The 16,024-nt window shown below is 47.3% G+C and overlaps 1 protein-coding gene across 4 annotated transcripts in view; it reads right to left on the bottom strand.

Annotated features, from left to right (window-relative positions):
* Positions 1 to 2,667: 2,667 nt before the first annotated feature.
* The window catches only part of CUL2 (cullin 2), a 56,402-nt gene continuing 43,045 nt past the window's right edge, over positions 2,668 to 16,024 (bottom strand). For all 4 annotated transcript variants that reach the window (XM_060192479.1, XM_060192478.1, XM_060192480.1 and 1 more), the window contains 7 exons: positions 15,224 to 15,376; positions 14,853 to 14,930; positions 10,468 to 10,534; positions 6,976 to 7,178; positions 5,151 to 5,252; positions 3,412 to 3,528; positions 2,668 to 3,227 (listed from right to left, as the gene is read on the bottom strand). In XM_060192479.1, the coding sequence (XP_060048462.1) occupies positions 3,096 to 3,227; positions 3,412 to 3,528; positions 5,151 to 5,252; positions 6,976 to 7,178; positions 10,468 to 10,534; positions 14,853 to 14,930; positions 15,224 to 15,376 (852 nt within the window). In that variant the 3' untranslated portion in view covers positions 2,668 to 3,095. The remainder of the gene's footprint in view (positions 3,228 to 3,411; positions 3,529 to 5,150; positions 5,253 to 6,975; positions 7,179 to 10,467; positions 10,535 to 14,852; positions 14,931 to 15,223; positions 15,377 to 16,024) is intronic.

Genomic DNA, 16,024 nt, shown 5'->3' with positions numbered 1-16,024 from the left:
TGTCTTCCCCTCCTCTCTCCATTTCTCTCTGTCCTATCCAACAACAATGACATCAATAACAACAACAATAACTACAACAATAAAACAAGGGCAGCAAAAGGGAATAAATAAATAAATAAAATATTAAAAGAGAGAGAGAGAGAAGTTAAATGGGAAGAAGAGAAAGCTGCAGAAAGACTGATTGCCAGACAGAGTTCACTGACTTCAGTAATCATCAGTCGCAAGCAAGCTTGACCTCAGAGCACAGTCGGATCTAAGCAGGGTGCCCCCCCCCCCTTCCTGTCCTTGTGAGTCTGTTCCCAGGGCGTGCACACCACTCAGCATGTGGAGGATGGCTCCCTACTCACTAGCAGCCTGAGGCGTTTCCCATTCAAGCTGCCCTCATTCTCTCCTGCTTTGTGCGGGGCGAATTTGTGGTGTTTGCTGTGAAACACAGTGGAGACTGAAGTGAAGGCTGTGAGGACAGTAGTGCTCTTTCTGAGCTCACATCAAGTTGACCGGAGTGCTGGTCCCTGTTTGGGTGCCAGATCCCGGGCTAGCTTCATGGGCAGGAGAGAAATGACCAGGGACTCACGGCTTAGCTGGGACGCAGTTCAATCTTTATTGATGAGCGGGGATGCAGTGCAATCAATCAAATCACTCTGGTCCATGAGCTGCTAGGGATTGAACTGAGGACTTCACACAGCTCTAGCCACTGCTCTACCTGGCACCACCACATTAACCACCTTAATGTTGGTGTTTTTCTGTTAGGAAAGCTTTGTCCACTTTTTAGAAAGTTCACGCTTTTATTTTTCTAAGTAGCTTTTTTTTTATTAGTGATTTAATGATGATCGACAGGATTGTGGTATATATGAGGGGCACAATTCCATACAATTCCCACCACCAGAGTACCATATGCCCTCCCCTCCATGGGAAAGAAGTCCACTCTTTCAGAACGCTCTGTCAGATGTCATCCGAGAGCCTCCCCCATCCACGCAGGGCGTGCATTTTTACCACTCAGCCAACTCCCTGGCCCTGTTCATGTTGCTTTTGTTTTTCCAAGATAGAGGCATCGTGAACCTTTCTTTCTTCATTCTTTTTTGAAACTCTAACCCTTTCTGCTTACAAACACCAAGTACCGCACAAGACCTAAAGGTTAGCAGCCTGGTGTGTCTGGAGTTCTCTGCAGTAAATACAGCGGCTCAGAAGGCCACGGTCCCGCCTTGTAGTCCCTTCATATGGTAGATGAAATGCATCCAAACCTAACCCCTTTGGGCGGGCTGACTTAAGTCTACCTCCCCCCTTTCTCTCTCTCTCTCTCTCTCTCTCTCTCTCTCTCTCTCTCTCTCTCAGTGTACTTTTGCTTTCTTTCTAGTCAAATGGGATAACAATGTGGAGAAAATTATCAGTCATTTTTTGTAGACCTCAGGCACAAATATTTTATCTGTTTTTCAAGAAAATGTGTTTCCTTGACAGTCAGATACCAGAAAAAGACTTTTAACTTTGAACATTTATAAATATTTAAGTAAAAAAAAAAAAAGGAATCAATTTGGAAAACTTTATCAACAAATTATCAAAACAGAGTTTTGTCTTTTGACAGCAAATGTACATTATAGGGTTAGCTATTATTTCCCCTCCAGGAAGGAGGAAAGAGAGAGAGAGAGAGAGAGAGAGAGAGAGAGAGAGGTACATTATAAATCATTATAAGCACTTAAAAGCAACAAGTTAGAAAAGCGCCATGGAACCAATCAACTGCAAAGCCTTTGGTCATGAGAAGTTTAAGTATGGACCACAAGTTAAGTGCTACCAAGAAATTATTTGGTATTGGATGCAAAAAAAAAAAAAAAAGATCACTGGCTACCCACAGCCCCCCAAAGAAAAGGCCTGATTAGTTAGAAATACAAAATGAAGTACTATTAGTGAAACGACTCAAGTGCACAGTATGTCAAAGCGGTCACGTGTGGGGGCCCAACCAACAGTGACTGGGCAGTGTGCATGCACTCTGCCGTGCGCGTGGCCTAGGTTCTAAGCCCAACACCGGTGCTGGGGTCCTGCCCCCACAGCGGTGAGGTCCCGGCTCCATCGGAAGCACGTCTGGATACCCGGGTTCTGGCCGGGAGGGGGAGGAGACGAGTCTGATGACAGATGAGCGTATTCTAATACGGCTGCCGATTCACATTATAAACAGACTGTGGGGTTTCACGTCTCCCACGAGTGGCACCGAGAGGAACGCACTGGACACGGACTGCTCTTGAGAAAGACGACGAAGAAGCAAGGTGTCTAGGTCATGTGTCCAAAGTCCCACGGTGCAACGCTGCAGGGGCGGCAGGGCGAGGGCAAGGGCAGTGTGAGAGGAACGCGGCACGGCTCCCATGGCCCGGGGAGAGCAGGAGGGAAGGCGATGGGATGGGGCTACCGGTCCTGCGGGATCGTCAGGCCGCAAGAACCGCTGGGATCCGGTGTCGCCCCGGCTCGCACACGGAAAGCATTCTTCTCATGCTGAGTGCACGTGTGTGCATTGGCGACCGCCGCGTGGACATCTCACGCACGCGGGTCGCTCAGGGTTGGCCCGGGAGAGTTAAGCGCTTCACAGCAGAGCTCGGCCAGGGCCAGGGAGGCCTTCGGTGAGTCACGGACACTGCGGGCTACTGCTGGTGAGACTCCATCCACATCAACAAGGCATTGTGTTTCTTTATTTCTTTTATTTGACAAGCAGCAGTATCACGTTTGTCATTTTAATGTAGATACAATTATTAGGTTATCTGTCATATTACAATATTTAAGTTTTTTTAATTTTATGTCCTTTAAGATACATTAAAAAAAAAAAACACATCAACTGCAAACATGAAGAGGAGGGAAAGCATGGGACCCAACCAGATGTCCACATCTCAGCAACGCTTCACTCATTCTTAGTCAAGTCCTAAGAAATGTCGTAGTGACGTGAGCTCGGAACGTCTCTAGGCATCTTCTCTGGCGCTCATGGCGTGGCACTGGTGATGTTGTAAACAGCAGAGAAACGGGGGCTGCCGGACGGCCGACGTGTGGGGGCGCAGGCCCGCTTCTCCCCCCCGGGACGGCGCTGACCCTCTCCCGCCCGCGCCGGCGGGCAGCGGCCATCACGCCACGTAGCTGTACTCGTCCGCGGACGCCTGGCTGCGCTCGATGTACTGCTTGTCGATCAGGACCTCGATGCACTTCTTGATCATGCTGATGCTGGGGTTGAAGCGGGCCCGGGACTGGCTGATCACCTGGGGAGGGGACAGGGGGCACGGTCAGAGCGCCGGGCGCCGGCTGAGGTTCAGGTCCGCACACGGGGGAGATACTGGACTTAGGTGTTGGGAGACGCCATTCGCCTGAACGAGATGGTGACGGACAGACGCCCCAAGAGGCAGCGACGGACAGGTGTGGGGACACGCACGCGGGGCCCCGTACCTCTTGGATGAGGGCGTTGTGCCGGAGTGCTTTCCGCGCCTTCATGATCCGGACTATGGCCGCCTGCAGGTACATCTTGCGGTCCTCGTCCACAGCGCTCCTCGTCTGCTCCAGTTCCTGGCGGGTGGGAGGCACACAGAGCCTGCTGTTCTTGGTGTTCATTTGGATTGGTGGTTTAACACTGATTTAAAGAATGACAAGCTGGGGGGGGGGGGGTGCCGGCGGGAGCGCAGTGGGTTAAGCGCACACAGTGCGAAGCGCAGGGACCGGTCTAAGGATCCTGGTTCGAGCCCCCGGCTCCCCACCTGCAGGGGAGTCGCTTCCCAGGCGGTGAAGCAGGTCTGCAGGTGTCTGTGTTTCTCTCCCCCTCTCTGTCTTCCCCTCCTCTCTCCATTTCTGTCTTATCAATAACAACAATAATAAATACAACAATAAAACAACAAGGGCAACAAAAGGGAAAATAAAGAAAATATTAAAAAAATTAAAAAATAACAAGCTAGCAGGAGTACATCTCCACCCCCCTCCCACTCCAGAGGTCTGAGTCCCCCCACTCCCACTCCCTCCCTCGGAAGCTGCGGCTGTTCTCCATTCTCCCAAGGTTGCAGGTAAGGCTTGGCTGTTATTCCTATTCACAGGCGGTGAAGCAGGTCTGCAGGTGTCTGTCTTTCTCTCGCCCTCTCTGTCTTTCCCTCCTCTCTCCATTTCTCTCTGTCCTAACCCGGCAACAACAATAGTAACTACAATAATAAAACAACAAGGGCACCAAAAGGGAATAAATATTTTTAAAAAATCAAAAAAGGAAAAAGAAAAGAAAGTAACATGACTGAAAGCTGGACTCCATCAAACACTCAAGACCGCAAACAGGCGAGAAGCAGGGCTGGAAGGAAGGGCACCGCACTGATTCCCAAGACAGCTGTCCTGTCCTACAGCAGTGAGCAAAGGAGTGAGTGTTCACAACCCTTGCAGCTGCCTGGGCCCTAAGGGAAGAGAAGTCCTGGGTTCTGTGTGGCTCAAACAAAGAGGGCCAGGCGGAGGCAGAGAAAGAGCCAGTGGGGTCCAAGGAGACAGAGGAGACCAGGGGAGGAGGCCGGCAGCACCGCAACCCTCCGTCCCTAACAGCTTTTGAACACATCTGGCAGCCCTCGTCATCTGTCAGCGAGCGGTGGGGTCTGAAGGCGTGGGGCCACCGCATTAGCGTCGGGTCCATGGGGAGCCTGGCATCATCCAACACGCTTTCACTTCCTGCCCTGAGTGCAAGGCAGGGCGGCTCTCCAGGAACCGCGGGTGTCTGAACCCCACCCCAGACCCACTGGCTAACAAGGGGAGTTTTTCACAAGATCCTAGGGAGGGGGTGGGGAAGGAGAGCTGCCCCTGTGGATGATGGTTCCGGAAGCATTTTCGAACGCTCTTAAAATAAAAAAAAAAAAGTATTTAGTCTTTCCCTTATTTTAGAATTAAAAAATGAGGTTACAATTCAAGACAGGATTTTTTTTCCCCCCCAAAGACTGGGAAGAAACAAACAGGCAAAGTTCCATGACTGAACAGTTTGAGAGCAAGTGTGAGTAAACTCCAGCCCTTTTTCCCTTAGGCACCCACAACACCACTGTTTTTAGCCCTACACGCGCTGGCAGAGATCTGGCAGGCCCAGTACACGCCAACCTCAGAGCAGCAGTGAGTGTTAGCACCGGCCTCCAACACCTGTGACTCTCCCGCAGGGGAGCACGGCACACGGCACTCACCTGGGGGGTGTCTTTCTGCACTGACGTAGTGATCTTGAATTTCGTTCTTTTACTGCTGAAGTTCATGTTTAATGAGAAGGAGGATTCTGCATCTACGTCTTCCTGTAAACACAAAGGATTTATTCACATGTCTTTTTTTTTTTTTTGAAGGCTGTCATCTTGTTATTCCTGAATAATTTTGAATACACAGGGATTATTATTATTTTATTTATTTTTATTTTTATTTATTCCCTTTCTTGCCCTTGTTTTTTTTTTTATTGTTGTAGTTATTATTGTTGTTGTCGTTGTTGGCTAGAACAGAGAGAAATGGAGAGAGGAGAAGACAGAGAGGAGGAGAGAAAGACAGACACCTGCAGACCTGCTTCACCGCCTGTGAAGCGACTCCCCTGCAGGTGGGGAGCCGGGGCTCGAACCGGGATCCTTCTGCCTGTCCTTGTGCTTTGCGCCACCTGTGCTTAACCCGCTGCGCTACAGCCCGACTCCCCACATGTCTTTTTTTAAAAGTATTTATTTATTTATTCCCTTTTGTTGCCCTTGTTGCTTTATTGTTGTAGTTATTGTTTTTGTTATTGATGCCTTCATTGTTGGATAGGACAGAGAGAAATGGAGAGAGGAGGGGAAGACAGAGAGAGGGAGAGAAAGACAGACACCTGCAGACCCGCTTCACCACCTGTGAAATGACCTCCCCCCTGCAGGTGGGGAGCCGGGGGCTCAAACCGGGATCCTTAGGCCGCTGCGCTTTGTGCCACGTGCACTTAACCTGCTGTGCTACCACCTGACTCCCCACATGTCTTTTTTTTTAATTATTTATTTATTTATTCCCTTTTGTTGCCCCTGTTGTTTTATTGTTGTAGTTATTATGTCGTCGTTGTTGGATAGGACAGGGAGAAGTGGAGAGAGGAGGGGGAGACAGAGAGAGGGAGAGAAAGACAGGTGGGGAGCCAGGGGCTCGAACCGGGATCCTCATGCCGGTCCTTGCGCTTTGCGCCATCTGCGCTTAATCCGCTCGCTGCGCTACCGCCCGACTCCCTCATTCACATTTCTAAGAAGATCTGCAGCTGCTGCAAACATGTCATGAAATTCAATAATGACCAAAGACTAAGCTGTCACAGTCTTGACACTGGAAGATTATTTAGGAGAGGGGTCTGGATGGTGGTTCACCCAGCTGAGTGCACACTGTGTCGTTCAAGCCCCCAGGCCCCACCTGCAGGGGAAGGAAGCATTATGAGCCACAAAGCAGGTCTGCAGATGCCTGTCTTTTCCATTCTCTCTCTTCCCTCCATCTTAATTCCACCTCTTGATTCTTTTCTGTCTTATCAAGTAAAAAGAAACGGAAGAAATGGCTGCCAGGAGCTGTAGCTTCATGGCCCGAGTACTGGAGTCCCAGTGGTAACCCTACTGACAATTTAAAAAAAAAAATCATTTAAGAGAAAATATATCCTCTATCAAAGACAGAAAGGAAAAAATAGTTGCTTTCTAACTTTGCATTTGAGATCCAGTTAACAGCCTCAACAAGCTACGGTTTTAAAACTTCAGTTACTAAGAATCTCCCAAATGCAGTTAGTTCTCTTACGGTGAAGTTCAGTAAACTGTCACAGTACAAAACAAATAAGGTCGACTCTCCCGGGTGCGGGGGCCCCAGCCGATACATAACTCCCCTTCCCACGGCGCTCGGAGTTCCGAGATCCCACACTGATGCAGCTGAGTGCGAGAGCTTTCGCAAACACAAGGAGTGTCAACAAGGCTAGCCTTCTTTTTAAAACTGCGAGCATCCCCAGGAAAAGAGTTTCTGGTTTATGTTAAATTCCTTAAAAAACCACGGTACCTTTTCTGAGTCGTGGTTAATCATCTTCACATCAAGCAAGGATTTGATTGTTTTGGTCAGTTCTTTCTCGTTCATCTGAGTGCTGTCCTGGAGCTCTTTATAGCTGACGGTCTCGCTGTTGTTAAAGGCTAGGAGAACTGCCATCTGGTAGGTCGTTACCATGGCTACGTAGGGTTTGCCCAAATAGTTCATTTTAACTTCACCTGCAATGAAGGCAACATTGTGAAAAACCAAATGCTCATTCTAGAAAGCACGTCAGGATGATTTGAGAAAGAATTGTTTGTTACTTATATTCTCCCAAGAGACTCCAGGGTTTGTTAAACTACTGCAGAGCCCTTCCTTCCTTCCAGAGGGTAAGCAGCTGAGTGGGTGACATAAACCACAGTTCACCTAGCCTTCTTTTATCAGGAGCTTTAAACAATGTCTCAGAATAAGTAAGAACGCCTTGGGCAGGCGGCCAGGTGGTGGCGCGCCTGGTTAAGCGTTCACATTACAGTGCACAAGGACCCGGGTTCAAGCCCTTGGTCCTTCCCTGCAGGGGGAAAGCTTCACAAGTGGGGAAGCAGGGCTGCAGGTGTCTCTCTGCCTCTTTCCCTCCCCTCTCAATTTCTGTCTCTATCCAATAATAAGTTAATTGATAATTAAAATAATGTATCAGTGGTCCAAGAGATGGTGCAGTGGATAAAGCAGTGGACTCTCAAGTAAGAGGTCCCGAGTTCAGCCCTTGGCAGCACATGCACCGGAGTGGTGTCTGGTTCTTTCTCCCTCTCCTCCTAGCTTTCTCATCAATCAATCAATCAATAAACAAAATATTTTTTTAAAAAAAACGGTATTAGAAACAGAAAGCCAGAGGCAGAAAAACCAACACATTGAGAGGAGGTGGGAATGGGTGGGGAAGCAAGTGGTCATGGAGGGGCAGGTCTGAGGCCGCTCACAGGCGCGTCTGTCTCGGGTCAGGCTCAAGTACACAGCGAGGCTACAGCATTCTGGGGAATGCTTCTCTGCTGGTGCCTTCTTAACCGTCTCTGTCAAATGTGAACACCACTCGCCTTGCAGATGACGGTCTCCCCTCAGAAGCCTCCTTCTGACGGGCCTAGCACTGGTCTGCATCACTCTGGGCTGTGACAAGCTCAGCCTCATGGAACTCCCGCGGCTGCCGTGTCGCCCGCCACCCCAGATCAGAACCACTGCCTCTGCCCCTCTGACTGCCACCATGCTCTGCAGAGCTCCAGGGAGACATTTCCAGGGGCACACACAAAAGGGAAAAAGCAATCGAGGGAGATCTCTAGTAGTTGTTTCCCAATTTGATTTTATTAGCGACTTATTAGGAGATAACGGGGGCATGATTCTGCACCCTTCCCACCACCTGAGTTCTGTATCCCCACTCCCTACAGTGGAAACCACAACTGTTCTCCGAAGGCTGCGGACGTGGGCTGACCGCTATTTCTACAGCTACGGGCAGACCCTTTATCACACAGCCCTGAGAGCCATGAAGACACGGCCGCTTTAGGTTACGAGAGCAGCCAGGGAGACAGCACAAGGAGGGGCTGTGGCACACTCTGCAACAGGCAGACGCAGCCAGAGCAAGTGAAAACACCACGGACGCCAGACGGGTGGCCTCGTGCTTCTCTCACACACAGACACAGACACTGAGTATCTCCCGACCAAGATGGGCGGAACCAGAAGGAGCTGTGCTAAGCCAAGGGGGGCAGGCTTTCCCGTGATCTTACCCCAGAGGCTGCCTTTCCCTTTTAGGGATCATTTGTAATTCTGATCGAGGTTTATCCTTTTTATTCGTTAGGTGACTAATGACTTGAAAGGGTACACGTTGATTCTCCAAGTTATTATTAACACACTCTCTCACTTATTACCACATGTTCTAACTTGGTGACTCAACTTATCACAGGAAAACAGAAACTGACGTTCAGAATCACTTTTCACATCTATAGCCGTATGACTGTCAGAAATATTTTCCAAAATCATATGATAGCTACGCTTAGAGAAGAATGCCTAGCCACTGAATTTTTATAAAATAAGGCTGAACATATTAACTAGAAGGCATGATCCAAGCAACGAGCTTTCGTGAAGACGTATTGTGAGTTACGTGCCACGACAGGACACAGTATCTTAGTAACTTGTCTCAACACTTAAGTTTGGGGACGTGGTGAGAAGGGACATCATGCAAACTGCACCGTGTCATGTGGGCAAAGCATGATCATAGGCCGACATGATGACGACGTGAAGGCAGGTCACGGCTGTGGGACCAGTGAGACTGGCGTCACACCGAACAGGTTTGCGCTGCCCCCAGAACCCAGAGAGTTCTCGGGGGAGAGGCCAAGAGTCACAGGGTCATTTACGTGTCACTATGTTTATTCTGCTGCCCTTAAGAAGAAGGAGAGCAAAAGTAAATGAATAAATAATTTTAACAAGAGCAGGAGGACGTTTGGGGCTAATTTTCAAGGAAGAAAGCTTTGTCTTGCCCACTGTACAGAAGTGACCTTTTTCTAAAGTGAAACACGGTTAATCTGATCTTTAAAAACACCATCTCCTGGAGAGTGGGGGGGTGGGAGATGGGGGGTGGGTTCAGGTCCTGGAACATGATGGCAGAGGAGGACCTAGTGGGAGTTGCTATGTGGAAAACTGGGAAATATTACACATGTGTGAACTATTGTATTTTACTGTCGACTGTAAAACATTAAACCCCCATAAAGGAGTTTTTTTTTTTTTTTTTTTTTTTTGGTTTATGTTTTTGGTTTTGGTTTTAATACCATCTCCCCAGAGTGGATGGAATGAATGCCGCCTGAAATTACTTAAGATGAAGTCTCTCTTAGGCAAAGAAAAAATTCCCTAAAGAAAGTCTCTGGCAACGGGCCAGGTTTTCTTGTGCCATTTCTCTGAGATATTAACAAGTACACCTTTTACTTCCTACACAAAGGGGAAGTGGGTCCGGCACACTTCTCAGAATGGAAGTGTTCACTTTGGCTAGCACCTTCAGACACAGTCACTGACTCCACCACCAAGGAAGTGGGTCTCACTGATTTAGAAAGAAGCAAAGACAGTGAGTGGGTACTGATTAAACATCTCTAAAACTGGAAATCCGGACACTCTGAAAAAAAGCATTCAAAACTGTGGCTCACTCCAGTACCACACATAGACAGGAGTGTTAGTTAGGCCTCCTTATGACATTGTCATATAGTTAACGCAATGCCCAAGCCCAGCTGGCATACTTCGACAGGTTAAGCCTTTAGGAGAATCTCCTTCATCAAGTCTGAATTTCCACTAGAAATATCTGGTGTTTAGTTACATAAATGTAATAATGATAAAATTCAGAAATTTTCATAAGCAGAAACACAAGCAATATTGATTATTAAAAACAACAACAACTATTAAGAAGTATTTTTTTCCTTTAGGACTAGTTGCACTCGGGATACAAGGGTCCTCTACAAAGTACCAGTAAGCGTCATGAAAGTGGATGTGACGGCATCACTTTACCTGTGCAGAGATAATGCAACCATGTAAGTTTTCGTCCGCTGAAGTGCTGACTGTAAAATAATTCAAACTGTGAAAAAGAGAAAGGACATTTTCAGCTACTATCGCATGACTGACTTGGCTATCACCATATTTTTCAAAAGTCCGTGCTAGGAGCGACCCAAGGTCCTTGTATCGAGTCTGCCTGTTCATTCTACAAAATGTCCGGAAACCCCAAGAGCACACAAGTGCGTTCTGGCAGGTCCCTTCACTCACAGCCTTATCCAGGATCCTCTCCGGCTAGACCAGAGGTCTGTAAATCATCTTTTTGCTTGTTTGTTTCATTCATTTCTTTTTTTTTTTTTTTTTTTTTTTACCACCGAGGTTATCCCTGGGGGCTCTGTGCCTGCACAGCAGACCCACTGCTCCTGCTGGCCATCTCCCCACCCCTTTATTTTCCTTGGCAGGACAGAGAGAAATTGACAGGGGCGGGGAGACAGACAGGGAGGGAGAGAGAGAGCAGAGAGGGAGAGGGACACCTGTAAGACTTGCTTCACCAACTGCTAAGCTTCCCCCCCCTGCAGATGGGGAACAGGGACTTGGAACTGGGTTCCTGCACATGGTGATGTGTGCGTTCGACCAGGTGGACCCCCGCCCAGCCCCTGTAAGTTGTCTGATCCCGGATCATATTTGAATGGTCTCGGTTTGGACTTCATAAATACAATTACTGGTCCAAAGCACCATCATGTAAGTTTCAATATGGAAACGTCACTCTACCTCCATTCCCAATGTCCTACCTGCTAACATACACGCCACCCATTCTGAAATGATTCTGCAATGATGGGCTGACTAGCATCGTCCGGTAAACAGCAAGATGGTGCCTACAGTTTAACTCCCATGTCCCCGCGGACTGACAGCCCTTTCAAGTTAGGCAACAGGGGACAGCACCTTTCAAATACCATGGTGGTGGAATTATCAGAAGGCCATTTAAAATCAACACTGTACGTGCAGTAAGCGTATTCACTTCTGACAGAACTGCCTTAAGATATGCTGCTTTATGTCTTCAGGACTAATCAGATCTGCAGAGCAGGCAGAAGAGAACTCGAGGCTCCCTTGGACAGTGTACTACTCTGCCGTGGGCGTGTGGACCAGCCGGGAGCTCCCACCTCGGTGATGTGGATTCTCGCCCCCTCTCTGTCGCTATCTGAAACAGTCGGCCCAGAGCAGTGAGGACCTGGAGATGACCACAAAAACAAACTCATTCCACAGTCTTACAGTACAGGCGTAGAATGAGAATTCTGATAAGGGGCTCCACTTCAGAGGGTGTGAAAATATGTAACCACTAAGGCCAGAGAAATCAACCTACTTGGGAAACACGTACCACACACACACAGAGGGAACTTCATCCCCATGGAAAACCTGAACTACAAATCTGTATGGACAAACTCCCTCTGCTGGCAGAGAAAATCCAAAGGAAGCGAACAGGGAACAGTATTCACGGGAAACAAAAGTACTTCCCGTCTAAAAAAGGACTCTGATAGCTACACATTGATAAAATTTAAGGAGTTAAGATTTGAAGGAAGGAGAGAGAACATGTTTGAAGAAGCCTACCTCTACCTGTCTCTTTACTGTGTTAATTCAGGAAAGTACTACTTAAGAAGATAAAAGAATTTAAAATATCAAAGGTGACAGCGTCAGTTTTCTTCCTTTTACTGGTCAGGAATAGATCGAAAAGCTTAACCTGGCAGCCCTGCCCTGGCTCCAAATTTCCCATTCTGTAAAATCCTTAAGAACTTAGTCACTGGCGCTACTCTGCCATTTCAAAGAACGTGTAGAAGTTGCCCATTAGAGTCCTATTCTGAACGCCACTCCACTCGGCCCGACTCTACCTGACCACCAATTCTGCTGTCACTACCACGAGTCCTGCCGCTTGGTCCCATCAGCCTGAGACAGTACCACGCACCACACAAAGTACTTTATCGCGGCTCGTTTGATCAACACCAACAGGAAATCAGATCCTTATACAGCTTCCGGATGGGTGAGTCTTGGCATTATGCTAAGTGACGGTGGTCACGGAAGGCCACACGTACTTTGACATCAGGCGTCCAGAATAAAACCCGTCAAGAAAGCCAAGTGGGTTGTGCAGGGCCTGGGGAAGGAGGCAGGGGTGCGCAGGGAAGGGGGAGTGACTTCAAAGGGGGCAGCAGGTTTCATTCAAGGTGGTAAAAATGGTCAAAAATTACTGTGATACTGTGTAACAACAGAAGAGAGGATTAAATTTCCGCACTTGGCGTGAACAGTATTGTACTAGCTTCCAACATGCCAGCACGTCCACCTCCCTTTCATACGCTGAAATCCAAACAGTGCACAACGGGGTAGTGTCAGGAAGTGCAGTCCTTGATTAATCAATCCATCCATCCATCAATCAATTTTTGCCAAAGCCTTGCTCAGCTCTGGCTGATGGCGGTGCAGAGGACTGAACTTGGGACTTCTGGGCCTCAGGCACGAGACTCTCTGCACAGCTGCTAAACTGGCTACTCCCACCCAGAAGGGAGAGGTGCTCGGATCCCAGAGTGGAGCCCTTGTCAACAGCCTAGTGAGCGCAGCACAAGACTGAGCCCCCAGAACTCTCTAGTCCCTTCCGGCAGGTGAGGAAACGAGCAGAGGTCTAGCACCTGGATAGTGCCCTCAGCTGGCCACACTGCGCCCAGCACCAGGCCTGTGGCCGTCAGAAGCAGAAGCAGCCACGTTTGTTTACGACCTGCCCGGTCCAGGGCATCTTGCCACAGCAGCCTCGGTGGCCATGCAAACGCATGGGTGACACGACACCCCAGGAAAGCTGGCAGAGCTGGCTTCTCTCTTGATGCACAGTGTCTAAAACATGGAACCGATCTCACCGGCCCTGACAGATGACCAGATCAAGAAGCCGTGCGAAATACATTCAGTGGGACAGATTCAACACTGACATTTCAAACAGAGGTGGCATTGGGACTCTGGAGATAAAATGGATGGAGATGGAGGATTATGTTACGGAGATATAAGCACTGGGTGGTTTCACTCACATGTGAAATATACACAGTTAATAATAATCATAATCAGACTGACTCTTAGACATTCTGTGAAAAGTCTGCCGGTTATCAGAGAAAATGGGGAGGGGGAGCAAAGGGGCGTCTTTGGTCTAATAGCACTGTGCCTGAGATGGTGGGTGGTGAGTGTTATCTTCATAAGGGTAGGTGTGAAGTGCCCCCAAATCTTGTAACACTGTAAACAGACTTGTAAAAATTTTTTTAATTAAATATATATAGTCTTTATCTCCCCAGATTTTTTCTTTTCTTTTTTTTTTAATCCTATTTACTTGGATAGAGACCAAGAGAAACTGAGAGGAGAGGGGGAAGTAGAAGGGCAGAGAGAGAGGCAGATACTTGTAGCACTGCTTTACTGTTCACGAAGCTTCCCTGCAGATGGGGACCAGCGGCTTGAACCTGGGCCCTTACACATGGCGATGTGTGCACACCAGGTGCGCCACTGCCTGGCTCCCATAACAGTCTTGTTAAAAGCGTTTTGTTGAGCATTTTAGGACTTCCAACTCAGACATACTTTAAAACAATTTTAACTTGAATTTCCCCAACACACATGTTCTTTAAGACTGAATCTATTATTTATTAATGAGAGGCAGAGGAGGAGAGGGGAAGAGAGAGAGAGAGAGAGAGAACAGGGGCATGACTCTGGCACACACAGCATCAGGGATCGCGCTTGCGAAGACAACACTTTACCCACTGGCCACCTTGGGCCACCCGTTTTCTCTAGACAATGTCACATTCTACAAAAATTCACCTAAACTAGATTCTAGAAATGAAAATAACTACCGGGGATAAGAAGGGGGTGGGGTTGTGAAGATGGCTCAAATTAATCATCAAAAAATTAGAAAATGATTTCTAAAGTACGGTCTCTAAAGCTTCTTATAATACCAATTTTGGTAACATACTACTTAAAACAGATAAAAGATTTACTTATGAGAGACACGTTTTGCCAAAGACCTGTATGCTACGCTTGACTGTTTGAATTTTAATATTAGCAACTACAGTGAACTTATATTCTTCCTACAAGGCAGGCTACTATAATTTGTGGATATATTTTCTTTTTTTAATTTAATTGTATTATTTATTTATTTATTTTTACCAATGCACTGTTCAGTTCTGGCTTATGGTGGTATGGGGGACTGAACCTGGGACTTTGGAGCCTCAGGCATGACAGTCTCTTTGCATAAGCATTATGCTATCTTCCCCCACCCTGGATATATTTTCTTATTTCTTGAGCCTTACGATGTTGGAAAAACGTTTAAAGTGATGTAATGTGAAGACCATCACTAAAATTCCTGAGGTCGTCTAAGAGGGTTCGTGGAAACATACCATCTGTACACTTTTTTCCAATTCCTGGGGAATTGCAAACGTCGATGACGGAGCCTGAGTAAGAGGCCAAGCGCCAGCCTAGAAAGGAAAAAAGAAGCAGAGAAAGTTAAATAGATAAACACCTAACCTGAAGATGAGTATTTATAACATAAGCAGCTAGAGCTTATTTCCCCTTCCCTGGAGCGTCGGTAAGGCCCAGTCACAGTATCAGTGTGCCAAGTTTCCTTCCCGAGCGAGAGAAAGAACGTGGAACTGTAGAAGCTGCAGTATTGACTGGGGGGAAAGAGATCAGCTACCCACTCAGTAATCCTCTGTGTGTCAGAATATCAGAAATGATTACCCAGTGCCCACAATAAGACACAGACTCATACCTGCAGAACATAAATCTGAAAACTAATTCCTAAGTCGATTACTGTGTCTTGATTTTTGATAAAATTGTTGAACTTATTATTGAGGTCAGCACTGACACTCATATCTGTATACATCCGATGTAATTTGCTGGTGAATTCGTAGCCACAGGCTTGCTGTAAGGAAAAACACACATCTATTGTAAAGAGACAAGGGTAGCACATTAATGACGACACGTTGCTGAGGCCAGCTTTGGTATTAAATGCCCTGTCTGACTACCTACAGCCAAAGGCCTACATTCTTCATAAACCAAAGCAGCAACTGAACAATTTAAAGGTGGGGTAGACAGCATGATGCTTATGGAAAGAGACTCTCAAGCCTAAGAGTCTCCAAATTCCCAGGTTCAGTCTCCTACACCATCAGAAACTAGAGCTAAGCAGGGCTTTGGTGACAAAAAAACAAAAACTAAAAAAAAAACAAAAAACTTTATAAGTATACATTCAACCAGTGAATTAAAATGTACTTAGAAACCAATCTACCTCTCTAAGCTCTAATTTACGTTCCACTGCACCTGGTATCTCTAAGTCTCAGGCATGAAAACTGTCTGATCATTATGCTATCTCCCTGGCTTAGAAATTCCCCTTTAAAGCAAAATACTTGTAATAAGTTCACATACTTAGACGGATACTGGGAAAGGCCCCTTCCTACAGGTAAGACAGTATCTACACAAGCCATCTAAAGACACCGCTACACATATAACCAGTAACCTATCGGTCATCTCCTGTTACTACGTATCACACTGCAGTGAGCATCATTCCTTAAAT

The sequence above is a fragment of the Erinaceus europaeus genome, chromosome 6, assembly GCF_950295315.1.
Source record: "Erinaceus europaeus chromosome 6, mEriEur2.1, whole genome shotgun sequence".
In the NCBI taxonomy this organism is placed as follows: Eukaryota; Metazoa; Chordata; class Mammalia; order Eulipotyphla; family Erinaceidae; genus Erinaceus; species Erinaceus europaeus.
The sequence above is the reverse complement of the archived record's forward strand: the minus strand, read 5'-3'. Positions and strand labels throughout refer to the sequence as shown.